At 33.3% G+C, this 21,717-nt stretch overlaps 2 protein-coding genes across 3 annotated transcripts in view; one reads left to right on the top strand and one right to left on the bottom strand.

The window, feature by feature from the left end:
• The window catches only part of LOC126973435 (modular serine protease-like), a 28,785-nt gene extending 27,964 nt beyond the window's left edge, over positions 1-821 (top strand). The window contains exon 15 of the mRNA XM_050820696.1: positions 613-821. Within this exon, the coding sequence (XP_050676653.1) occupies positions 613-803 (191 nt within the window). The 3' untranslated portion in view covers positions 804-821. The remainder of the gene's footprint in view (positions 1-612) is intronic.
• Positions 822-1,488: 667 nt separating this feature from the next.
• Positions 1,489-14,760, bottom strand: LOC126973447 (transmembrane emp24 domain-containing protein 5-like). 2 transcript variants are annotated; one of them, XM_050820714.1, is made up of 6 exons: positions 14,464-14,760; positions 13,123-13,299; positions 10,718-10,793; positions 9,558-9,699; positions 8,840-8,897; positions 1,489-3,779 (listed from the first exon to the last, which is right to left on the bottom strand). In XM_050820714.1, the coding sequence occupies exons 1-6, from the start codon at positions 14,623-14,625 to the stop codon at positions 3,699-3,701; spliced, it is 696 nt and encodes a 231-aa protein (XP_050676671.1). In that variant the 5' UTR covers positions 14,626-14,760; the 3' UTR covers positions 1,489-3,698. The 2 variants fall into 2 exon arrangements, with proteins under 2 accessions (XP_050676671.1, XP_050676670.1); XM_050820713.1 differs by having other exon boundaries at positions 9,558-9,711; positions 14,464-14,757.
• Positions 14,761-21,717: the final 6,957 nt, after the last annotated feature.

Genomic DNA, 21,717 nt, shown 5'->3' with positions numbered 1-21,717 from the left:
AAATATTGAGTAGAAGAATTTATGCAAAAAAAAGTACCTAACTACGTTTGAATATATCACTTCGGACCTTTTAAAAAATGCTCAAGTCCTGTGAGGAACGAGTCCGAGAACGCCTCTTTTTTATTAAATAGCCTGGGGCGGTGCGAAAGTCATTTTTTATATGACGAGTATGGAACGTGGAACATTTTGAAAATGATGAATATTGGTCCAGAGATTTGTAAAAATAAAATCGATATCATTGTCTATATATCTACTGTGGGTACGCAATAACTCTTCTGTTTTTATTTATTATTTTAAATCTATGTATTCGACCTTCTCGTGTAGCTAAGGACGTTTGACTATTTTTGTTGCATAATTTGTGAAACGATGCAGCTGTACGAGTATTCGTTGACTAAAAGAGTGGCAATGAGTTTTTTGCCACTTCTTCGTATTTAAGCTCAATTTTATCTAAACTGTTATTTATAACATAAAACTTTTGACATAAATTATAAATGTCATTTTCTTGATCTATTCAATCAATTCATAAAAGTTAGTAGCGCAAAATAATAAAGGGTGTAAGAAGATTCTTTTATATATTCGTCGCTAACAGAAATTTATAACGTTTGTGTGTAGGTACCACCCTGTGTAAGGGCGACAGCGGCGGAGGGCTCGCGTTCCCAGACTGGGAGATGGGCGTAGAGAGGTTCTACCTGCGGGGCGTAGTCTCAACAGCTCCTACCAACGAGGACCTGTGCAACGCACATACTTACGTCACCTTCACACAGATTGCCAAACACGAGCATTTCATTAAGGAGTTCTTATAATAAAAATATTTTTTTAAATATTTAGTTTTATTTTAGTAACTCTCTCTCTGCAGGCGTTCCCCCATGACTAAAGAGCGAGGTCATAATCGGTTAAGAATGCTGGTGCTGCGATACATCTTATAATCTGCCTCCATCGGTGTCGAAGGAAGGGCCTTTCACTTGATCGCCCCCTCTGGTGGTGGACCATTAAACATGCCATGTTACTGTAATTCTTTGCGCTAGCTGTTCAGCAAGTGGATTGTTCAGAGGACGACGTTGGGATAGGCTGGTATGGTGTGATATAGCACCCGGTGTGCTTGTAAAGTGACTAGCGATGGCATTGATCCTTCGAGCCGGATTCACGGGGCGCCTATGTGATTTATCTCGGCAGAGATAGTGGTGATATGTAAACTTAATAGTGTTGACACGTGTGTCCTAGAATGAACTCTCAATTATATTACAATACTGTAATAATTAAAGAATTTTTTATAAAGACAAATAATTTTTTTCAATAAATTGAAAACATTCAAAATAAACTTAAATTTGTGTCAAAAACAACTTAAACGTATATTAAATAAAGGTTCATGTCAAAAACAAGGTAAACCTATTAAAAGTATCTACGGATCAGCAAGGGGCTCACCATTAAGCAGGTAACCACCCCGCGGAATTTATTAATGATGAGAAAAGAGGATTCAAATAATATTAATTTGTTTGTATATAAACGTTTATTTACTAATGACTATTTGTGCACTATATATATATGGCAAACATTTGTGACAATATGACAAGCTTATACGCAATTTATACAAAATAAAGCAAAAAAAGTACCCATCATGGCGATAACCGAAGTTACAAAATTCAAACTTATTTAATAACAATTACTAGTAAATACCGAGTTAATAATTCATTAACAAATGAATAATAATTCTCTTATAAAAACTTCTACCAAAAAATACCGACTTCCAAATATATATAATTAACACACACTTAAAAGTAAACAATAGAAAAGTAGAGTTAAATATAAAAAATTTAGATATGATAGTTTTTTTTTCATTACCTAATTTTAAATACATAATGATATAAATTTACTTTCGTGAAGCCTGTTGAACAACACTAAATATACAATGTGTAAAGGACAATTATCATTTATACGTCTAGATGGTCTGTAAGATCTGTGGAAACGTCGAAAAAAAATGAACTTGACATTTAACCTCTATTTTGAGCAACGCACGCACACTAACACAAAGTGTCATACAAATCGCGAGTGTTATAAATAGTTTGTCACGCACACTAAAGTAATTACCCTGACCTGCTTTATTTTATTTTTATTTATTAAGGTTTATATTAAACGGAATAAAATCTAACAATAGTATTTTTAAAGGTCGATAAAAGACTTCTTTTCTATGACAATATTGGACACAATTTGGCAATGTTTCATAATTCTGGCAGGGTTAATCCAATCTGATGTGTCCTTGATATAATAATGCACATTTAATAAATTGGCAGTAACGATAAATTACAAATATATTAAATGCATGTATAGCTATCGTTCGAAGTAAATCCATCGAACAGGATTATATTACAAATATTGCTTAGTAGATAAAAATAAATTGTAATAAAACCATGTGTTGCCTTTAGTAAGGCAGTACGCGGGTGACCATTGATCGGGCCGGTCCTAGTTACCATTAACCATTACAGGACCGGCCCGAGTAACCAGTTTAACCATTATTACCAACGCACAGTAGAGATGCAGTACGGTAACTAGTAACTAGGACCGGTCCGATCCATGGTGTGTTTAACCATTCGTCTATAACCATTACAGGTCTGGTGCAAGTAACCATTATAACCAATTAATAGTAGAGATCCGCGTACTCACAATTAGAACCATTAATTATAGTTATTTAACAAGTGTCATACATTAATTTAGTACTTTAAGTAAATAAATATCATTACCATAGAACCAATATATATATTATGTACCCCTAAGTGCACCCCTTTTCAGCTATAAAGTCCAAAATAATATGTATTCAATTAACTATGGATGCGATACCAACGCCTCAAAACTGGAATAAAATAAAAATTGTAGACATTATTTTTGCAATAAATAATTTGTTTGATTGTTAACGAAAATAACAGATCATCATAACAGAACTGCCCATAAACAATACATGGTATTATATTCACACAAATATTAGAAAAATAAAATCATAAATTTTGAGGCCCATTATGCCATTACGTATAAAATGCAAGTTAAATTCTTCAAATGAGAAAATAATTTGATTTCAATACAAGATTATAAACATATAATTATATTGGCACCTCGGGAGAGTTTGATAGAGGGAGTGAACGCCATTTTAGTGACGTCACTTTCATTCCGACACAAAGACAGTACCGTTAGCATAACAGTTGAACGAGTAATACGCGAATCGTGTGAATTCTGACAAATTTTATCATTAATAGATTCATTGCTTAGTCTTTAGTTGACAATTATTTTTAAGTTCTTATTGTTGCTGTATATTCGCTAAAAATGAGTTGGAATATATATTTAAAGCACATTTTTGCACTTAAGCCCGCCATATGGGTACCACAGTGCCTTATTAAATTTCGTGGCTAATGAGACTTAACATCTTATGTCTAAAAGTGACGAGCGCAATTATTGTAGTTTTGCTCAGAATTTTTTGGGGTTTTTTCAAGAATCCTGGAACTGCATGGCAATTGGCAGGGCGTATCCATTACCATCAGCTCAACGTCTTACTTTTCACGTTTTTTGGTTATATAGGAAAAACTCTAGACCAATAATGAACACCCGAGTTTAAATAAACTTCAATGTTTCTAGTTAACTACGAATAAAGTTTATAAACCATGTTCCGCTTAAAAGTAAAAATGAGGGTACATCTAAATTATTCTTTGGTTTCATCACTGGGACATAAAGTTAGGAACTAGTTTCTTAAAGCTACGACTCTTTGGGTCCTCGAAGAGACTCTTGACGAAGTAAACCTGAAAATTAAAACAATAAATAAATTAATGTATGGGTTAAAAAAAATATACGAGAAAGCTTAAATAAAAAATACCTTCGGGCTTAATAATTTGGCAACAGCACTGGGTAAGTTGCTATCCATTAGCTGGAAGATTCTTTACTCAAGCTTTTTGATTTAATTCGTGGAGTTATGGCCATTTTGGGCCTTTTTAAATTGCTAATTTTTGAGTATTTTAGTGAAATTGACAACGTATAGTATGAGAAGTGGTGAGGCAACCGCCCATGGACATCCGCAACAACAGGACTCAGGGGATGAATTGCCATAAGTGAGATATCTCCTCTCCTCTCCGCTTGATCCATCTCCACCGAAGATAAGCGCAGAGGAGATGTGGAAATAAAGAAATCTGATTGGCTATCAAAACACAAAAACATCTCTTCTCCTTACCACTTTATTTATTTATTTAGAAATACCCACATTTGTTTACATTGATGCATTATATATTTATAATATAGACTAAATATAATGAACTTGATGTAACAAACAATTACAGGTATCTACCACATGCTTTAATAATTTTCACAAAGTAAATATTAACTTAAGAGAAAAAAAAAAGAGTGTGTGTACTTATGTACACGAGTTAGAAGTTATACTTCTTTGGCGCATGGAAAAATAAATCAAATTTTAACAAATAGTTAAGATCAAAGATAGTATAAACACTCAGCATTTAAGGTTAATATAAACAAGTATAGAAAATTTTTATTCATACATATAATTTGTTAATACACCAGAAGTAAAACAAAACGAAAAAACAAAAAATTTTTAGATAATAATGTAATAATTTTTAATTAACGATGTACATAAATTATACATACCGACAATTAACCTCAAATCTATAAATGCACTCAAAACAGTTTATTCAAATCAGTTTTATCACTAATATTCAATATATATAGATATACTAATAAATTATTAGTAAATACTATCACCGTCGTATATGAAATTGATTTAATAAAAACACAAAAATAATATTTATTTATTCACACTGTTTAATTGTACTGTTACGAAACACGTGTTCTCAATATGAAAATACTAGAATATACAAATTGAACATAGTTATCGATTTTCATGCCACCTAGAACTAACTTCACGATGTAGAATCCAGGTGTCGCTGTGCGCGCGCATCGTAAAAATTCACTCTCATCATTTTTCTCCATCGCGCCAAAAGAAGTATAACTTCAAAAACTTATATGCTAACAAGTAGTATAGGTTAAATGATTTGGTATTAAATTATTATCATAAAAGACTAAGAAATATAATTATTATGACTACATTTTATTCACTAAACTTACATACAAATAATTTACGTACTGTATGGACAGAAGACGTGAAATTAATATCGTGCTTCGGTGGATACCCGTCCTAAGGTACACTCTTTTCTTGAAGGTCCCTTAGGTTTCGTCCCTTTGAAGCCATAGATAAATAATATATTTTCTTTGATTGACCCGAGTGTCACATATCTATTTAAAAAAAATACTTTTCCAAGGATTAAAACCTTTACAGTTTTTTTGGTCTATTTAAATTTTATTTTCTAATTTAATAATCCAATATATGAAATTCTCGTGTCGCGGTGTTTGTAAATAAACTCCTCCGAAACAGCTTGACCGATTCTCATGAAATTTCGTGTGCATATTGGGTAGGTTTGAGAATCGAACTACATCTATTTTTCATCCCCCTAAATGTAAAAGGTTCCCCAATTTCGTTTTTATTTTATTTTTTAATTTAATTTTATTATGATTCAGTATTTAAAAATAGATACAACTTCAAAATTTTTGCCCTTCTACGATCTACAACTATTTTTGTATCGCGATTTTTATATTATTCTGTTCCATCCACAGATCCGCAATAGGGTTGCAAGATGTCAATCGAATACAATAATATTGTAGTACGATAAAATTTGGTAGGTCTGAGAACTTTTAATACCCCAAATTTTTTTAAATTACTTTATATGGCAATACAATGTTTGGTGGGTCAGCTAGTGTTCCTATAATAATTTGCTAAAAAGTATGTAATGCTCTGTTTATGTCCGTTTTGATCTCAATCGCAGCTATAGTTGGGGTGTCACTTATAAATATATATCTGTGTTAGTTATTAAGGAATAGTATTGGTGCTCAGCCTGTTAGCAATAAGTAAATAAAATGTTTGTTAGTATTTATTTAACCCGGGACGTTTCGTAACCTTTGCAGGATCACGTTTTCAGGGGACTGTGGTTGACAGGAGTCGAGATACTATTTGTACAATAGAGGAATATTTATCGGAGATTTAATATAAATAATTTTATGAACGAGACTTAAAAACACGTTTCAACTAAAATAGGGTTAACTATACCTTCGATAAGTGTTTTATTATTGAAAAGGCGGTAAATATTTTTAACGACCTGCGTGATTGTTTTATACGATATAGATAATGAAGTTTTAAACCTTATAACAATTTGCAATTCCATAAATACATTCCTTAAATATAACATTTGGAGTAAATACTGTATACAAATGATTTGAGTTCTTTTTACTGTCAATTCCACCAGTATTTGTCTTTAAACAATCCGACACGTGTTGACGAGACTGTCTCGTGCCAAATTTTGGCGAACAACACGTCCTGAGGATGCCTCGTGTAGAGGCGAAACACGTGTCGAATTGTTTAAAGACAAATATTGGCGAAATTGACACTAAAAAGAACACAAATCATTTGTATAATTGTGGATTTCCGCAAAGTAACTCCTACATCAATAAATTTTCGTAAATACTATAATTTTACAAGGCAGTATTATGGATAGGTCAGATATGGTCTGACCTATCCATAGGGAGGAGGAGGTAGGGAGACCCATATTTTTATTTATTTTCGTTTGAGTCGTTTAGAAAATCATTAATGGCATAGTAGCACTTTTGTAATAAAGAATTTTTTAGTATTTCGATAAATTCATTATCTATACTTTGAATTTTGTCTGGCAGATTATTATATTTTTTTATAGACATTACGTAAGGACTTGAGGTATGTAGTACTAATTTTGATTGCGGGAGGTTTAATTTATTTAAAATATATACGCATTTTTTTCTTTATGTCACTGTAATAAATTTAAATTATATGCAATGATTCAACTATTTTATTTTGCATGCCCATCATTATTGTTATAAATGGTCTATTTTTTACCAGTGGGAGGCTACTTTGCACAGAAAGCCGGCTAGATTATGTGCACCACAACGGCGCCTATATCTGACGTGAAGCAGTAATGTGTAAAAATTATTGTGTTTCGGTCTAAAGGGCGCCGTAGCTAGTGAAATTACTGAGACTTAACATCTATGTCTCAAGGTGATGAGCGCAATTGTAGTGCCGCACAGAATTTTTGGGCTTCTCAAGAATCCTGAGCAGCATTGCAATGTAATGGGTAGGGCGTATTCTTATCAAATCGATACCTCAATTTAAATTCTTATTCCGTATAAATTTGAAAAGGATTCCTCCTACGTCTTAAGTTTCTTGGTACAGATATGTTATAAATAAACTCCAGTAATTCCAATTCAGATTCTGAGGAACTACTCGGAAAATCCATTATGCCGTAATCCGAATAATAAAAAAATATTTAACTTTCACGAATTACAATAGTGCTTTATTATTACAAACTTTATAATTTATATTATAACCTAAAACTGAAATGAAACGTCAAATAAAGTAATGGAACAGTTAAACGGCACACATTGGTCAGTTAAGTTAACTGTAGTTTAACTAGTGTTGCGTCGTTCAGAAACACACTTTTGTGGGTTATCGAACCAATAGCGCTATCGAATAGATAAACTGCCGTTAAAAGTACTTCAGAAACCGAGCATTAGCCGAGTAGTAGGCATTATACGTCATATAACATTATGGTGATGAAAGTTTCTAGCAAATTCACTTATGTACATATGAACGTACCATAACATTATCAAGATGATATTTAGAGGCAACAGTCAAGATGTTTATTTCTTTAAATTCTTCTCTTATAGATTCTTTAGAACCTAGATTATAAATAGCGCGAATAGCCCTCTTCTGCAGCACAAAGCTGGTATTAATATCGGTAGCATGATAAATGAAACAAAATATATAATGTTATATATATTCACCAGATTATGAGAGTTTTTTTTTTATGGAAAAGGAGGACTAACGCGCGTACGTGTCACCTGATGTTAAGTGATCACCGCCACCCACATTCTTTGCTTACTTTGTGGGAGTCTTTTATCCGAAAGGGCTCGATGCAAACAAGAAATGAATTTCTGCAACCGAGTGTTATTACCGCTGTATCTACTTATTGACTTTTAAAAATAAAAAAAAAGTGTGTGTGTGTGTCCTTATGTACGCACGCAAGAAGTTATTCTTCATTCGCGTAATAAACGAAAAATTCTTGAGAAAATTATTCCGCTTGCTATTTTACGTTTGTAGAAAAAACAATATTGTAATAAAGATTGTGTTAAATACAACCAAAGAAAATATTATTATACCGCATAGTTTAGTTAAATAACGAGCAATTAAGTATCTAATATATTATTTAATTCTCGTCCATTAATTGTGGTTCAGTAGATATATGAGTTACAAGAGGCTTGATAGCTGAAGTATGATGAAGTATACAAATGGTCTAGTTGAACAGCTAACGTCAGTTAAAATTCACTTTGATAATTTTCCCTAACGCGCCAAAAGAAGTATGATTTCAAAAATATTAACTAATAAAATTTTATAAATTATATTATAACTAGCTAACATCAAGAATAATTTCGTAAAATATGCTCCCTGTTATTATATTGAAATTGTTTCACGGCAGAACTGTCAAACCGTGCGTCAATAAATTATCTCATAGAAAATATGTCCATACAAAACAAATATTGAAAATAAAAAATAATTATGGGTCCCAAATCGAAATAAAAACTATCCTATCTCTCAAGTTGGACCAAACTGCACTCCATGAAGTAAACCCCATTAAAATCCGTTCATTAGTTTAGGAGTATATCGCGGACAAACAACGTGCCACGTGATTTATGTATATTAAGATAATCCATTTACCTGAATAAATCCTATTATCAACATCAGTACTATTTGCACCATCGACCACCTCAGTACCCTGAAATAAAATATTCCAAAGTCAAATCTGGTGACCATTGGATACTAGACGTGCCTAAACATCATACAGCTGCCTTCAGAAGTAGCTTAAGATATACCGCGACCAAATGTTGGAACAACCTGCCTCCACCATTGCGTGAATTCACTACAATTTCAAACTTTCGAATAAAAATGAAGAAATACGTAATGACGAGTCAGATTGGCCAGCTCTAGTTGCGCAAAAATAAGAGTTATTAACAGCACTTTAAATATTTTTATCGCAATTGTATTGCCGTTCAGAATTTTTAGGTTTTTCAAGAATACTGAGCGGCATTGTAATGGGCAGGGCGTATCAATTACCATCAGCTGAACGTCCTGCTCGTCTCGTCCTTTCATCATCATCATCAGCCGGAAGACGTCCACTGCTGCACTAAGATATCAATAGATCTTCACAACGATCGGTCCTGCGCTGCCCTCATCCAACGTATTCCGGCGATATTGACCGGATCATCGGTCCATCTTTTGGAGGGCCTACTAACACTGCGTCATTCGGTATGTGAGAACAACACCCAGTAGGAACTGGCTCAGGAAAGCCTGATCTCAAAACATACATAAATTTTTACTTCAGCAAAGTGTCCGCCACCCCTGTCGAACCGCCGACAGGATCTACTGCCCAACCCACCTGGCGCACATCTCCTCCGCGAGGTTCCTGTCCCTCGCCTCGTGTGCCGACAGCAGCTCCTGCAGCCGCCGTGCAGCAGACACGTTCTCCTTCAGCTTGATAACCGACTCCACAATGTCACTCACGCGCATCATGTACGTCTCTGCAGGATTACCTACATCACGTTGATGAACAGATTAGGCTATAATAACTCTACAAATGATTGAAGTTTTCTTTTGTGTTAATTCCGCCAATATTTGGTTTTTTCTGGCACGAGACTGTCTCGTGCCATTTTGGCGAGACAACACGTCCTGAGGATGCCTCGTGTAGAGGCGAAACACGTGTCGAATTTTTTTAAAAACAAATATTGGCGGAATTAACACTATAGAAAACTTAAATCATTTGTATAATTATGGATTTCCGCAAAGTGACGCCTAATTCAATAAATTTTCTTATAATAACTCTCTTTCTTTGCCATATCGGTTAGCAATTACATTATTAAAAAATTTCGTGAGACATTATAAACTTTATTGGTGTTATTACATAAAAAAATTAAACATGGCTTAGACACATGCTTTGTTAAACAGTGTCTATTTAAACCATGTCTAAAATGCAGTTTATCAGTTTCTATTACTAAACAGTGTTTATCTTGTGTTTAACTAAAACTTCGTTAAACCCAACATAAACTGAAGTGTACAGGAACAATTAAAGGAACGGAACGCAATTGTTGTCAGTTGTCATCATATAATCTAAATCTTCTATAATTTAAATATGATCTATCTGTTAGACACAACTTAGAAAAGCTTCGATTCGTGTTTAAATATAAGCAATGTCTAAAGATTGTTGAATGCTAAACAACAAAAAGACACAGATTAATAACAGTAAATAATCTGAAGCTGTCCCAATAAACCCGACAAGTCATTCTTATCGCCTTATACTGGGACGCGTGAATTGAAATTTCCATACAAACTTCTATCGCTGGTAAAGCTATACGTCGTCCCATTGACAGACAGCGTGCACGGATAAGGTGAGTTGGCGTCGATAAGATTATTGGGACAGAAAAATCAACGATAGTTACGATTTTTATCTCAAGTAAGAGGTAGACTGAATAGTGGGAACAGCCGTTAGAAAACCACAGGATAATAATTATAGAAATATACGTAGAAAGATATTATTCTCACCCAATTCCATTTCTTTATCGTCATCATAGTCTTTGTTTACCGAGTCCTCGCTATCGATCATCAGATCAAAAAACACCTGAAACAGAAGCCTCGATGTAACAAGACATTAGTTAAATAAGTCACTCTCGTATGAACTAGCACGAAATAATAGACAAACACGACACGACGTCGAGTCGCCTTCGACTTCGCACAAAAATTATATTTAAAGGAGCCTATTTTTATTCTTGAAATATTGGACTTTTAATAATGTATAGCAAATGTATACATATGGAATATTCCACACAGGTCTCATGTGAGTCCGTATCTTAGAGAAGCCAATATTCTGAACATGGAAAGCCGCAGACGGCTACACTTCGCTTGTATGATTTTTGGAAATATAAAGACAAAAACGCCAGCATATCTCTATTCGAAATTGTTACGGGCAAATGAGGGCAGGGTGTTGAATTTTATAACAAGGAACATTGTAAAGGCTAAGCTTTGTCCTCCCAAGCATCATTGCGGCTTTCAGGGTAAGTTTCAAGTACAATGCCACCAAGTGCTGGAATAATTTACCACTGCCGCTACGGGGTTTATATACAGTCTCGAATTTTAGAAAAAAATACAAAAAATATATATTAATGACCAATACCTCCCTACATCTCCTGCATTGGTGAGCACTGTTTAAATTTCATAGTATTATTTTTTCATAAAATAGCTACTCGTATTTATTACTTTTAAAATATGTCAGTTCAGCTCCAAACTTCACACAATGGGGTCACTGAAAATCAGTGTTGTGCTCATAAATTATGGACACAAGTATAACTGAGTGGACTCCAGTTTTGGAAGACCACTGCCACATTAAGTTTTGCTTTTGTTTCTTTTGTATTAAGTAAGTTAAGTATTAGATTAAGCATATATTTTGTTCTCATTAACATTTTTGTGTGAATGTGTCAATTTTTTTTTCCGAAATAAATTCATTTTCATTTTCAAATGCAGCATCGTGCAAACACGCCACGTTATTTCATGAAAATAATCGTAAATACTCAACGACACGATATCGTGACGTATCCGAATGCATGGCAGGACTTTGGGCCGTAGAAACGCACACCCATCTGCGGCAAAGGCTCATTAGTTTTCCAATATTCAAAGGTCACGTATTTGAGATCGGTCACTTAATAACCCTAGTTGATGAATGTCCCTTACTGCAATTCTAACTCTAGTCAAGCAACTCCCTTTACTTCCATACTAAACACTAAAATCTTTTGTTTTTTTTTCACAGATCACAGAAGCATGTCTGGTTGTTGATCTAGTTGTCAATCAAAGTGCGTCACCATAATTGAATATGTGGAAGTCGTTTGTAAAACAATACTATTTATTTTTTAAAACAATGCCAAACGCGGGGCGATGATCTGGGAAAAACATTTAAATATATTTTTATGAATTTCTAAAATATAATTTAATTGCTAATCTTTTAGTATAAGGCTTTTATTGGCATTGTGATGGATAAATCAAGATTTTTATTCCTATATTCTTGGTTAGCAATGAATCGCAGGCTAAAGTCAGCATGTCTGTACATTGGCTATTTTAAAATTTAGACCAATAATTAATGTTTTAATATAATTAAAAATAACAAGTGTTTAATAGTTTTTATAAATCATAAGAAAAAGTGAGATATAAATTCGCACATATTTTTTAATATACTCTTGATGTTACAATTTTGATTTTTTAAAAAAAAGCTGAGAAACATGATGAAATCAAAAATGGTTCACTTTTGCATGATGCATATGGAGGTAAAAGTTATTGCAAATAGTCAAACCTATCACCTCCAGGAATACATTGAACTACCAATAACCCTGTATAGTTGGAATCAATTATTAATTGTTATAAATAACTATCATTTATAAACATAAAACCCAAACAAACTATTTTATAAACATCCTCCAGACATGTTTACAAATACAACAAGAATATCTTCATCTACACATGTATACATATAGAAATATTAAATCTTTCTTTTCTTTAAAATTAAAATTCTTTAAAACAGAATCACTTACACACAGAAACTTGAGAGATCGGACTTTTTATTTCGATTTGGGACCCATATTTTTTTTTCCAATATTTGTTTTAGTATGGACATATTATTTATGAGAGAATTTATTAACACACTGTTTGACAGTTATGCTGTGAAACAATTTCATTATACTTAAAAACGGGGAGTATATTTTACGAAATAATTCTTGATGTTATGAAATAATATTGACAAATTCATAAAAAACAGTATTTTATTCATTATGTACAGAACAATGTCTGTCAGGTCAGCTAGTTTCACTATAATCCTAGTTTATGTAAAAGATGAAGCTAAATTATGCCTGAATAAATCTTTATTATAATACACCTGTATTATAACAGTTTATTCTAATACTTACAGTCTTTTGGCTAAATGTACTGAAGGTGTTATCAAAGCATATTCTGTAGTCTCCTTCCAGTATGGATGTATGTCTGTGTGCATTCTCTTGCTTCTTGTAATCAGCGACAATCACCCTGCCAACTGGGTCCGCCAATTGAAAGGATATGTCCAGGTCTCCATGTGAAGAATCTATCACCTTTTTAAATATAATTGGACTTAATTCCAGAAAAACATTCCAAATCACAATCATGTCAAAATTGAGTTGCTCTACAGAGATCTCAAGGTAACTGTGCTGGATAATTGGACAAAATTCCAGAAAAAAGTTCCAAACCGCAATCATGCCCAAATTGTGTTAGGAATACAATACTGGTCACATGATTCATATTAACAGACTGACAAAAAGTGGCAGCCCTACTGTCACTCTTTAAATGACATCATGATTTAGTAGCCCAACCCACATGTATTGAATACACTAATATTTATTAAACTTAAAACATACCTTAAAATGTGATGTTTGTGGCTTGGAATGTTTTTCAAGAATGATCCTGAAAAACGTTCCAAGCCACACATACAACGTTGGATGTAGTCGTCCAATTGATGATTATTGTGACTTAATAGACTATTTCTGTTATACAATCTAATGCTGAATATTAAGTACTTCTGCCTTCAATTTTATAAGAGACATTACAAACATCTTAGGATTATATTGATTCCATGTTTGGCAGAAGCCACTTTGAACAGAGCCCAAAAATTTTAATTTGTAACTAATAGTATATAGAGGTTAAATGAGCATAAGGGTCATCCGGTGTTGAGTGATTACCGCCACCCACCTTCTCTTGTAACACCAGAAGAATCATAGGAGTGTTGCCGGCCTTTGCCCTTGGACATGTGTGGTTCTGTACCCTTCCCAGAATATGATATATGTAATAGATTTTTTGGCCTCCTTATGATGTACACTCACCTTAAGGGTGAGATTCTCACTGTATATTCCAAACATATTAAGAACGTTGGTGTAGCTGTAGGTGTTTAGGTAGCTGCAGTTAGTTCTTTCAAAGAAAAAGGTTTAAGTTTTAGATAACTTCTGGTAAAAGTACCTTTGTGAAGCAGTGAAAGGATTATTCAAATCGGGTTCAGTAGTTACGAAGCCTAATCAATGCAAACAAACAATCAAATCTTTATTATATTAGTGTAGAAATATAGATATAGATTATTACTCCGAGCTATGCAAACGAAGTCCCGCAAGAGATTTATCACTTATATAGTTGCTAAAAGTAGACGCTACGACCGTTTCCCTATCTAAAAGAGCTCATAGAGCTGATACCACTCACGTACCTATCAGAAAAGACCGTAAAATACGTACCTGATATTCTATATCAATTATTTCATTTACTAACACTTTATGATAAAAGCAGTCCGTACTACCAGCTTGAACAGAAAATGTTATATCCTTCTCGTATGCAAAAACTACACTAAATATTGTAATTAAAAATACGTAGCGCATTTTTAGTATATTATGGCACATATATTTTATTGAATTCGTATAGGATTTTGTATATAAAACTGTATTATTTTCACACTTTCAGGAATAAAACATAACTCGCGATCTTCCTAAACGAAGTACAACAAAACAATACGCAGGTCGCAAACGCATAGGTCAAACTGCCGGCTCAGCTGTCACTGCCGTATTTGACGGCCACTGATGACATTTGTCAGTAAACTCATAGAGTTTTAAAAATAAGAGATTTTTAGAGTTTGGTATCGAGACTCAGCCTAGAGCAGAAAACAAATTATCAAGAATATTTAATTACACATTTAAAATTATAAGCGGAAGTCGTACGGAAACCAGGCCTATTTGGAGGCCTAGGGGTTATATGTTTACAAGTTCACGCCGAACATTCACGAGTGTTTATATTTCGATAGTACTTACCGGCGTTGACCACAAGTTAAGAAACGTTGACCTTGACATAAGAAACATACCTGAAAAAATTACATACATAGGTGATTCAAGCTATATCATGTATGAATCCTTAGAGGTAAGCCAGTGAACGTTGGTGTTCCTTATGGATGTTTGAAATGGCTTTACTATATCTTGTACACAATTTCTTTTACGTAGTTTACGGTTTGTACTTAATGTAACTACAACCTTAAAGTACACATTAAATGCTCACTTTTTCCAAAAAAATACCTGTTACCTAAGTATTATTAACAAATTCTTTACGACTAACAACACAGGCATAAAATTATATGTTATATGACACAAAATTCTGCGGTTGTTATTTATACTTAACATTACTTTTTATTGCATGTATTACCGGTAATTAATGTGAGAAAGAAGCACTCCAAGCCACACATTTATAAAACAGAAATAAAACAACAAAACACTGTTAAAATCATTTATTATCTTTGGTAAATTGGTATACAATATGTAATGACACTAAAAATTTGTATAAGCTTGCGCAAAGCATGATATTGTTGTATTAAAATAATAATACTAGCTGACCCGACAGACGTTCAGTTCATAATTTAAAAAAAAGCTCTTGCGGGTGGAATTTCGTAAAATCTTAGCTGACCTCTCCCCAGCGGAAGGAATATTTGTACCAAATTTCAAGTCTCTACGCCTTATGGTACCAGTGATATCGTGATGAGCCAATACATAAGTGGAAATCTCTTATATATAATACATAGATATTGGAATATATCGAAGAAAGCTTATTCTCGCCCTAAGCATACAGACTCTTCAAAATAATACACAAAGCAGCCACATAACAATCAAGTTATTAAGAATATAAACATATTATTTCATGTTGACTCTAAAGCACCTGTTACATGTCTACCCTAATTAGTTAAGGCTAACTTGAAACTACCTACTAGGTCACACAAAATGCATTTTGACAGTTGGTATATAATGCGATTCAAATAATTAGTATAGGAACGTCAATGACCTCTTTCTGTCAAATTTCACTTGAAAAGAAAAAGATATGTAACAAAAACTTATTTGCATATCACTAATAATAGTCTTACAAAGTCAAATTTCAATAAAGACTTATATTACAATATAATTAAGTACATAATAAAAGAAAATAATAGAATCATTTGAAGTCATAATGACAATGGTAATATAACCCAATGACGTCCCAATATGGCGCAAAGTTGATTTAAATCTCATTTGAATCGCACTATTTAGAATATGATTTATTATGCACAATCAAATTTTTAAGTGAACCGCACTATTCGTACATTACAGCAATACAAAAGTATCATAACTCAACGGTCTCCTTGAACTTTATAACTAGGTACGTCTGGGCGGAGATGTACAAATCGGGATTCGCCTCAGCGCTCTTACCAACTAAGCCAACCGTCCGAATATGAGCCGACATTGTCAAAATCTATGGTCAATAGTAAATATCCTAACGCTGACAATAACTCTTACTAATTATAACATTTTCTTTATAAACCTCCAAACAGCACGTTCAACGTATAATTTTATTATTTATATTTAGAGGCAACATGTCAAAACGAAAGAAATATTACTAAACTATATATTACAAATACGTAATAAGCAAATACTGGTTCTTCCAAATTTTATTAACTCTTTCCGCCATTTTTTGTTAGGTAACGAAGTATATGGACATACAAGAGCATCACTCGATTAAAATACAGAATCTGTAGAATAGATAATAAATAAACAAAATACAATTAACAAAGGTGGGACAGACAAAATGGACGCCATTTTGTTACTCGAGTAATAAAATAGTAACAAAGTAAAAAAAAATTGCATTGAATATTTTTATTAAAGAAAACTTACCGTGTGTTTTACAAACAATACCGAAAAAAGTACTTTATAGAATAGTCTGTTACATTTGTCTGTAAGTCCGGGCAAAACGCAAAAACCGCTAATTAGATTATTATCACCCTATGTGGGCATAGAATTTTTACTTTATAGCATTCACGTGGACGACAGCGCGGGCGATAGTTAGTTACTCACAAAACAAGCATAACAACGATATCCAATATATAAATTAAATTGTGGTTCATATTTTAGGAACGCCATACTTTAATACATGTTAAAACACCTTAAAGGTAAAATAAATAATTGTTCTTTATACTATTTACAATAGTAAAAAAAAAACAATCATGCTAAAATTGCATTTCAAGAGGAAGTTCTATTCATCGTTAATTTATTATGTAACTAATCTAAATATACGTCTTCACCTTTATAACCCATAACCATAACTCCACAGCAGCCAATAGCGATTGTTAACGATATGTTGCGATCATTACCTGACCAATGAGCGTTCAGTACCTCGTGCCCGCTTACCTCAGTTGGTTCACAAATTTTTTGCATTAACAATATGTACTTATTAGGAGTCTCCTTGATAATAACCATGATGGTCTTCACTGAGAAATGCTTACAAGAAACAATTAACATACATATTATAAACAAATACTAGTAACATAAAAATATAAAAGTTTTGATTTTCACACTTGACATTCACACTCACAATGACCCAAACCAAAACACAACCAATGGTAGTGAGATCATAGGCAAAATGCTATTGGACGAAAATAAACAAGACAATTACCTGCGAGATCGAATCAAAAATGAGAAGATCCATATGAGAACCAAAGTCACCGACATAGCGCAGATGATTACGAGACTGAAGTGGCAGTGGGCAGGGCACATAGCTCGTAAAGGTTAGATGAGGGCAGCGCAGGATCTATTATCGTGGAGATCTTTGGGGGAGGCCGTTGTAACGACTTACGGCTGATACGAGATGAAACCAGACAATTATGTCTGAACATAAGTTCAAATTTGAATATCCAATTATGAATGTATTTAAAAATCATTTATTGAGAGCTAGAATATATCTTCCATTCTGAAAAGAATTGCCTCAGTATAGCCTATTCTCTGTTTAAGTCTATTTTGAAATTGTTCTGTAATGATTATTGTAAAAATACTACACCTACCTAGGTATTTAAAACTAAACAGCTTCAGATTTTTTATAAATTATGAACAATTTATTACTTGTTTGTAATTTGAAAGCAACGTATCAAAAATCGTACCAACTTGTTCGCTGCTCAGGAAATCACTCGGAAAACAGAAAAAGTATTGAACTTACAAAAATAAACTATTTTTACAAAGCTTATCCATTCATTGTTGTTAAAAATATTAAAACATTCGAATAACACAAAACTACTAGTTTTTAATGCCTTGTTTAGGTTGTTGGTTAGTAATTGTAAATAAAGTATCGATAAACTAGAATTCTGGGGTATGCCCTATTTACGGCTTTATTTATTTTCGCCACTTTATTTAAGTATTTGTAACTGTGGGAACTGTATTTATTAATAGAATTTTCTTAAAGTTCAAGTGAAATGTTTAAATCAATTTTCATTTCTTCGCTAATAATTTTGTTATTGTTAAGAGCTTGTTTACGATAAGAGAAGTAACGCCGCCGTGAGCTACGTTGTCGCTCCTCGGGGTCAAAGTACGTAGTCTAAACAGACTGTTTTCTTTTTTCTGATTCAATTTTGATAACTAGTTTCTTTGAAAATTTCACTTTTATAATTTAGGGATTTTAATTTAATTATTAATTTTACTAAACTTCTGTGGACCAGTATGACTTGTATTTTTATTTATTTCATATAGGTATTTGTAAACCATACTGTATATGGGATCAGACATAATAATGAAATTATTTTTTAACTATAAATATTAGCTGAATTAGTGTTTATATTTACGCCTGCATGGCGTTTTTATAATTTAATAGTCACAATATGATACCTGATTTTGTCAATGTGGTTTTTTTGTATATTTATTAATATTAATAAATATTTATACATATTTGTATTTCATACGCTTAAACTACATGCGTATTGAGTTATTTTAAATGTGATTAAAGGGCTATCTAACAAATACTTGAATAATTTTCCACATTGTATATTAAATTTAAACATTTTTAGCTATAAGAACAAAACTTAACAAAGAAGTCACTAACATGGCGGCCAGTCCCTATCTACATTTGCGGGGATTACCAACGTTGCCTATTTCAATCAAGTATTGTCGATTTAAGTTCTAGTTTGTTCTAATTTTTTTTAACCAACAATAGTTATACAGCATGCATGTATAATTATTAACCAGTCATGACTAGTGGAGCTCTAACGATATTTAAAGAGAGTACTCGGTACTCGATGCTCGTTGCTTTATGTAATAAAATTTGGTACTTAATAAGTTAATTATATCCTAATATATAAATAAATAGATAAATTAGATGCCCGCTAATAAGATCTATTTTAAATCGTACTCAGTACGTAGTTGAGTACGTAACACATGTATAAATTTGTATACACACACTACGGTCTACTCATTATTAGATGCCTAATCACTAACATGGCGGGCAGACCCTCTCTAAATTTGCGGGGATTATAACCGTTAGATATTTCATCAATGATGTAGGTACTGCCGACAAGTTCTATTTTTTTCCTATTTTTTTTCTAAACCTACAAAACATATACATCATGCTGTCTAAGAACTTTATGCCTTTTATTAACCAGTCATGACTGGTGAGATTCTAACGATGTTTAAAGAAAGGACTCGGACTCGATTCTCGTTGCAATAATATAATAAGGTATATTTGTGAACAAATATCCCAATATACCGGGTGTAACTGGGTTTATATAGGTGAATTATGTATTTTTATTTTTGAATTTATTTTTTTATGACTAAGGTTAAGTAGCTTTACCCGTTTGTTGATTTAATGTAAACTTATAACATTAACTAAACAGTTAATCTTCATTAAAGTTTGCCTCAAGCACATATTATTTAGTGAACAGATTAGTGATTTAAATGAATTATAAACACTCAGGTATTTTCATATCTCCTTTGCCAGCATTATTGCCATAAGGGTAAACGGATCATGATTCTTCATCAAAGGTTTTTTGTTATAATAATGAGGGACGAGACGAGCAGGACGTTTAGCTGATGGTAATTGATACGCCCTGCTCATGCAATGCAGTGCCGTTCAGTATTCCTGAAAAACCCAAAAATTCTGTGCGGCACTACAATTGCGACATAGGATGTTAAGTCTCATTTGCCCAGTAATTTTACTAGCTACGGCGCCCTTCAGACCGCAACACAATAATGCTTACACATTACTGCTTCACAGCAGAAAAAGGCGTTGTTGTACGCATAACCTAGCCAGCATCCTGTGCAAATGCCCTTAGTCGCCATTTACGAGACCCTCGGGCCTGAGACTTCTCTTTTGTTTTAATGCCCCGGGGAATCAACGGTAGCCCCGCATGGCTACCTGGATACTACCCCGATAGCACCATGATCATGCGTTGCGTAATTAATTACATAACTTTCGGTTAATTTCTTCATATATGATCGCCAGTTCTCTTCTAGTATCCTCATTGCCTCATTCTTCATTCTATTTAATAATCTAAGTAAATAAAGTAAATAGCTCTTAAGCTGGCTTTTCGTACATAACCGCCGAGCCGCGAGCAAACTAGCTGCCATCATCGCGAGCTTGGTTCGCGCGTGTGTTGTCACCTTAAGTCTAATCGGGAAGCCAGTGTTGCGTCCGCCACAGAAGACAGTAGAACCCACTCATAGCGATTGTATTGTTGCCCTGAAATAATAATTATAAATTTTACAATGGCTGTTATATATAAAGCAAATTAGTTTGTAAGGTCCAATCCAAGGATCAAGGAACCAATATATGAATCTTGTTTTAATTATTAAATATTTTATTAAAAGTATAGTAAATAGAAGGATTTTTACATTGATACAATATTGTTTTTATTTTCAGTTCGTAAGTAAGTAATAGCATCAAACCCTTTACATAAACTGAACAGGGCTTTAAAAAGAGAATAATAAAAAGGCCTTTGCCTATAGAGGTAGTGTTTACCTGCGCCGGGGTGTATCTATTGAGCAGTGGACGGTACCCTACGCCCAGTGTTGCCAACATGGCAGGGTCACCGTTCCCGTGTGGTGGCAGAGGAATCATTGCTCGTATCTAAAACAAACGATCGAAATTAATCAAAAGCTGTCAATGTGGTATTCAAGTAATTGTAGATTTACAGTTTTCGCGCGAGTTGAATGCAGTCGGGGCCTGGTGTAAAAAACGGTAGCATCTCCCCCCGCTGTCCGCACGTCGCGCCTACAGTGTAGTGATGTGTCGTAGTCGTCGCTTATCGTGTTATCGAGTTAATACTAAAGTTGAAATCCCGTGTTATTTTCACTGATCCGAGTCCATTTTTTATTCATCGATAAGCACGAGAAATAGCGAAAAATGTACATATGTCTTGAAGAAAGGCAGAACAAAAATTTGAGATTTAATTATGAGGTTAAAATAGTAAACATGAAGGATTTTTTAAATTTATCGAGCATTTGTAGTTTCAACTTTAATCTTATCCATATAAATATCCGATACAAATATATAAAAAAAAACTGTTTCCATGGACATTTTTAAAATAGTGTTTTCACTACATCACAGATTCGACCTTCAGGAGACTGATGGCATACTTAACTATCTCCTACTTAACTAACTCTATTTTGACCAAAGTGTGGTTTGAGTTCTTTTGCGTAACTACGTCCATTATTATAATTAGGTCA

The sequence above is a fragment of the Leptidea sinapis genome, chromosome 29 (genome assembly GCF_905404315.1).
Source record: "Leptidea sinapis chromosome 29, ilLepSina1.1, whole genome shotgun sequence".
NCBI lineage: Eukaryota > Metazoa > Arthropoda > Insecta > Lepidoptera > Pieridae > Leptidea > Leptidea sinapis.
This window is presented reverse-complemented; position numbering and strand designations above follow the sequence as displayed.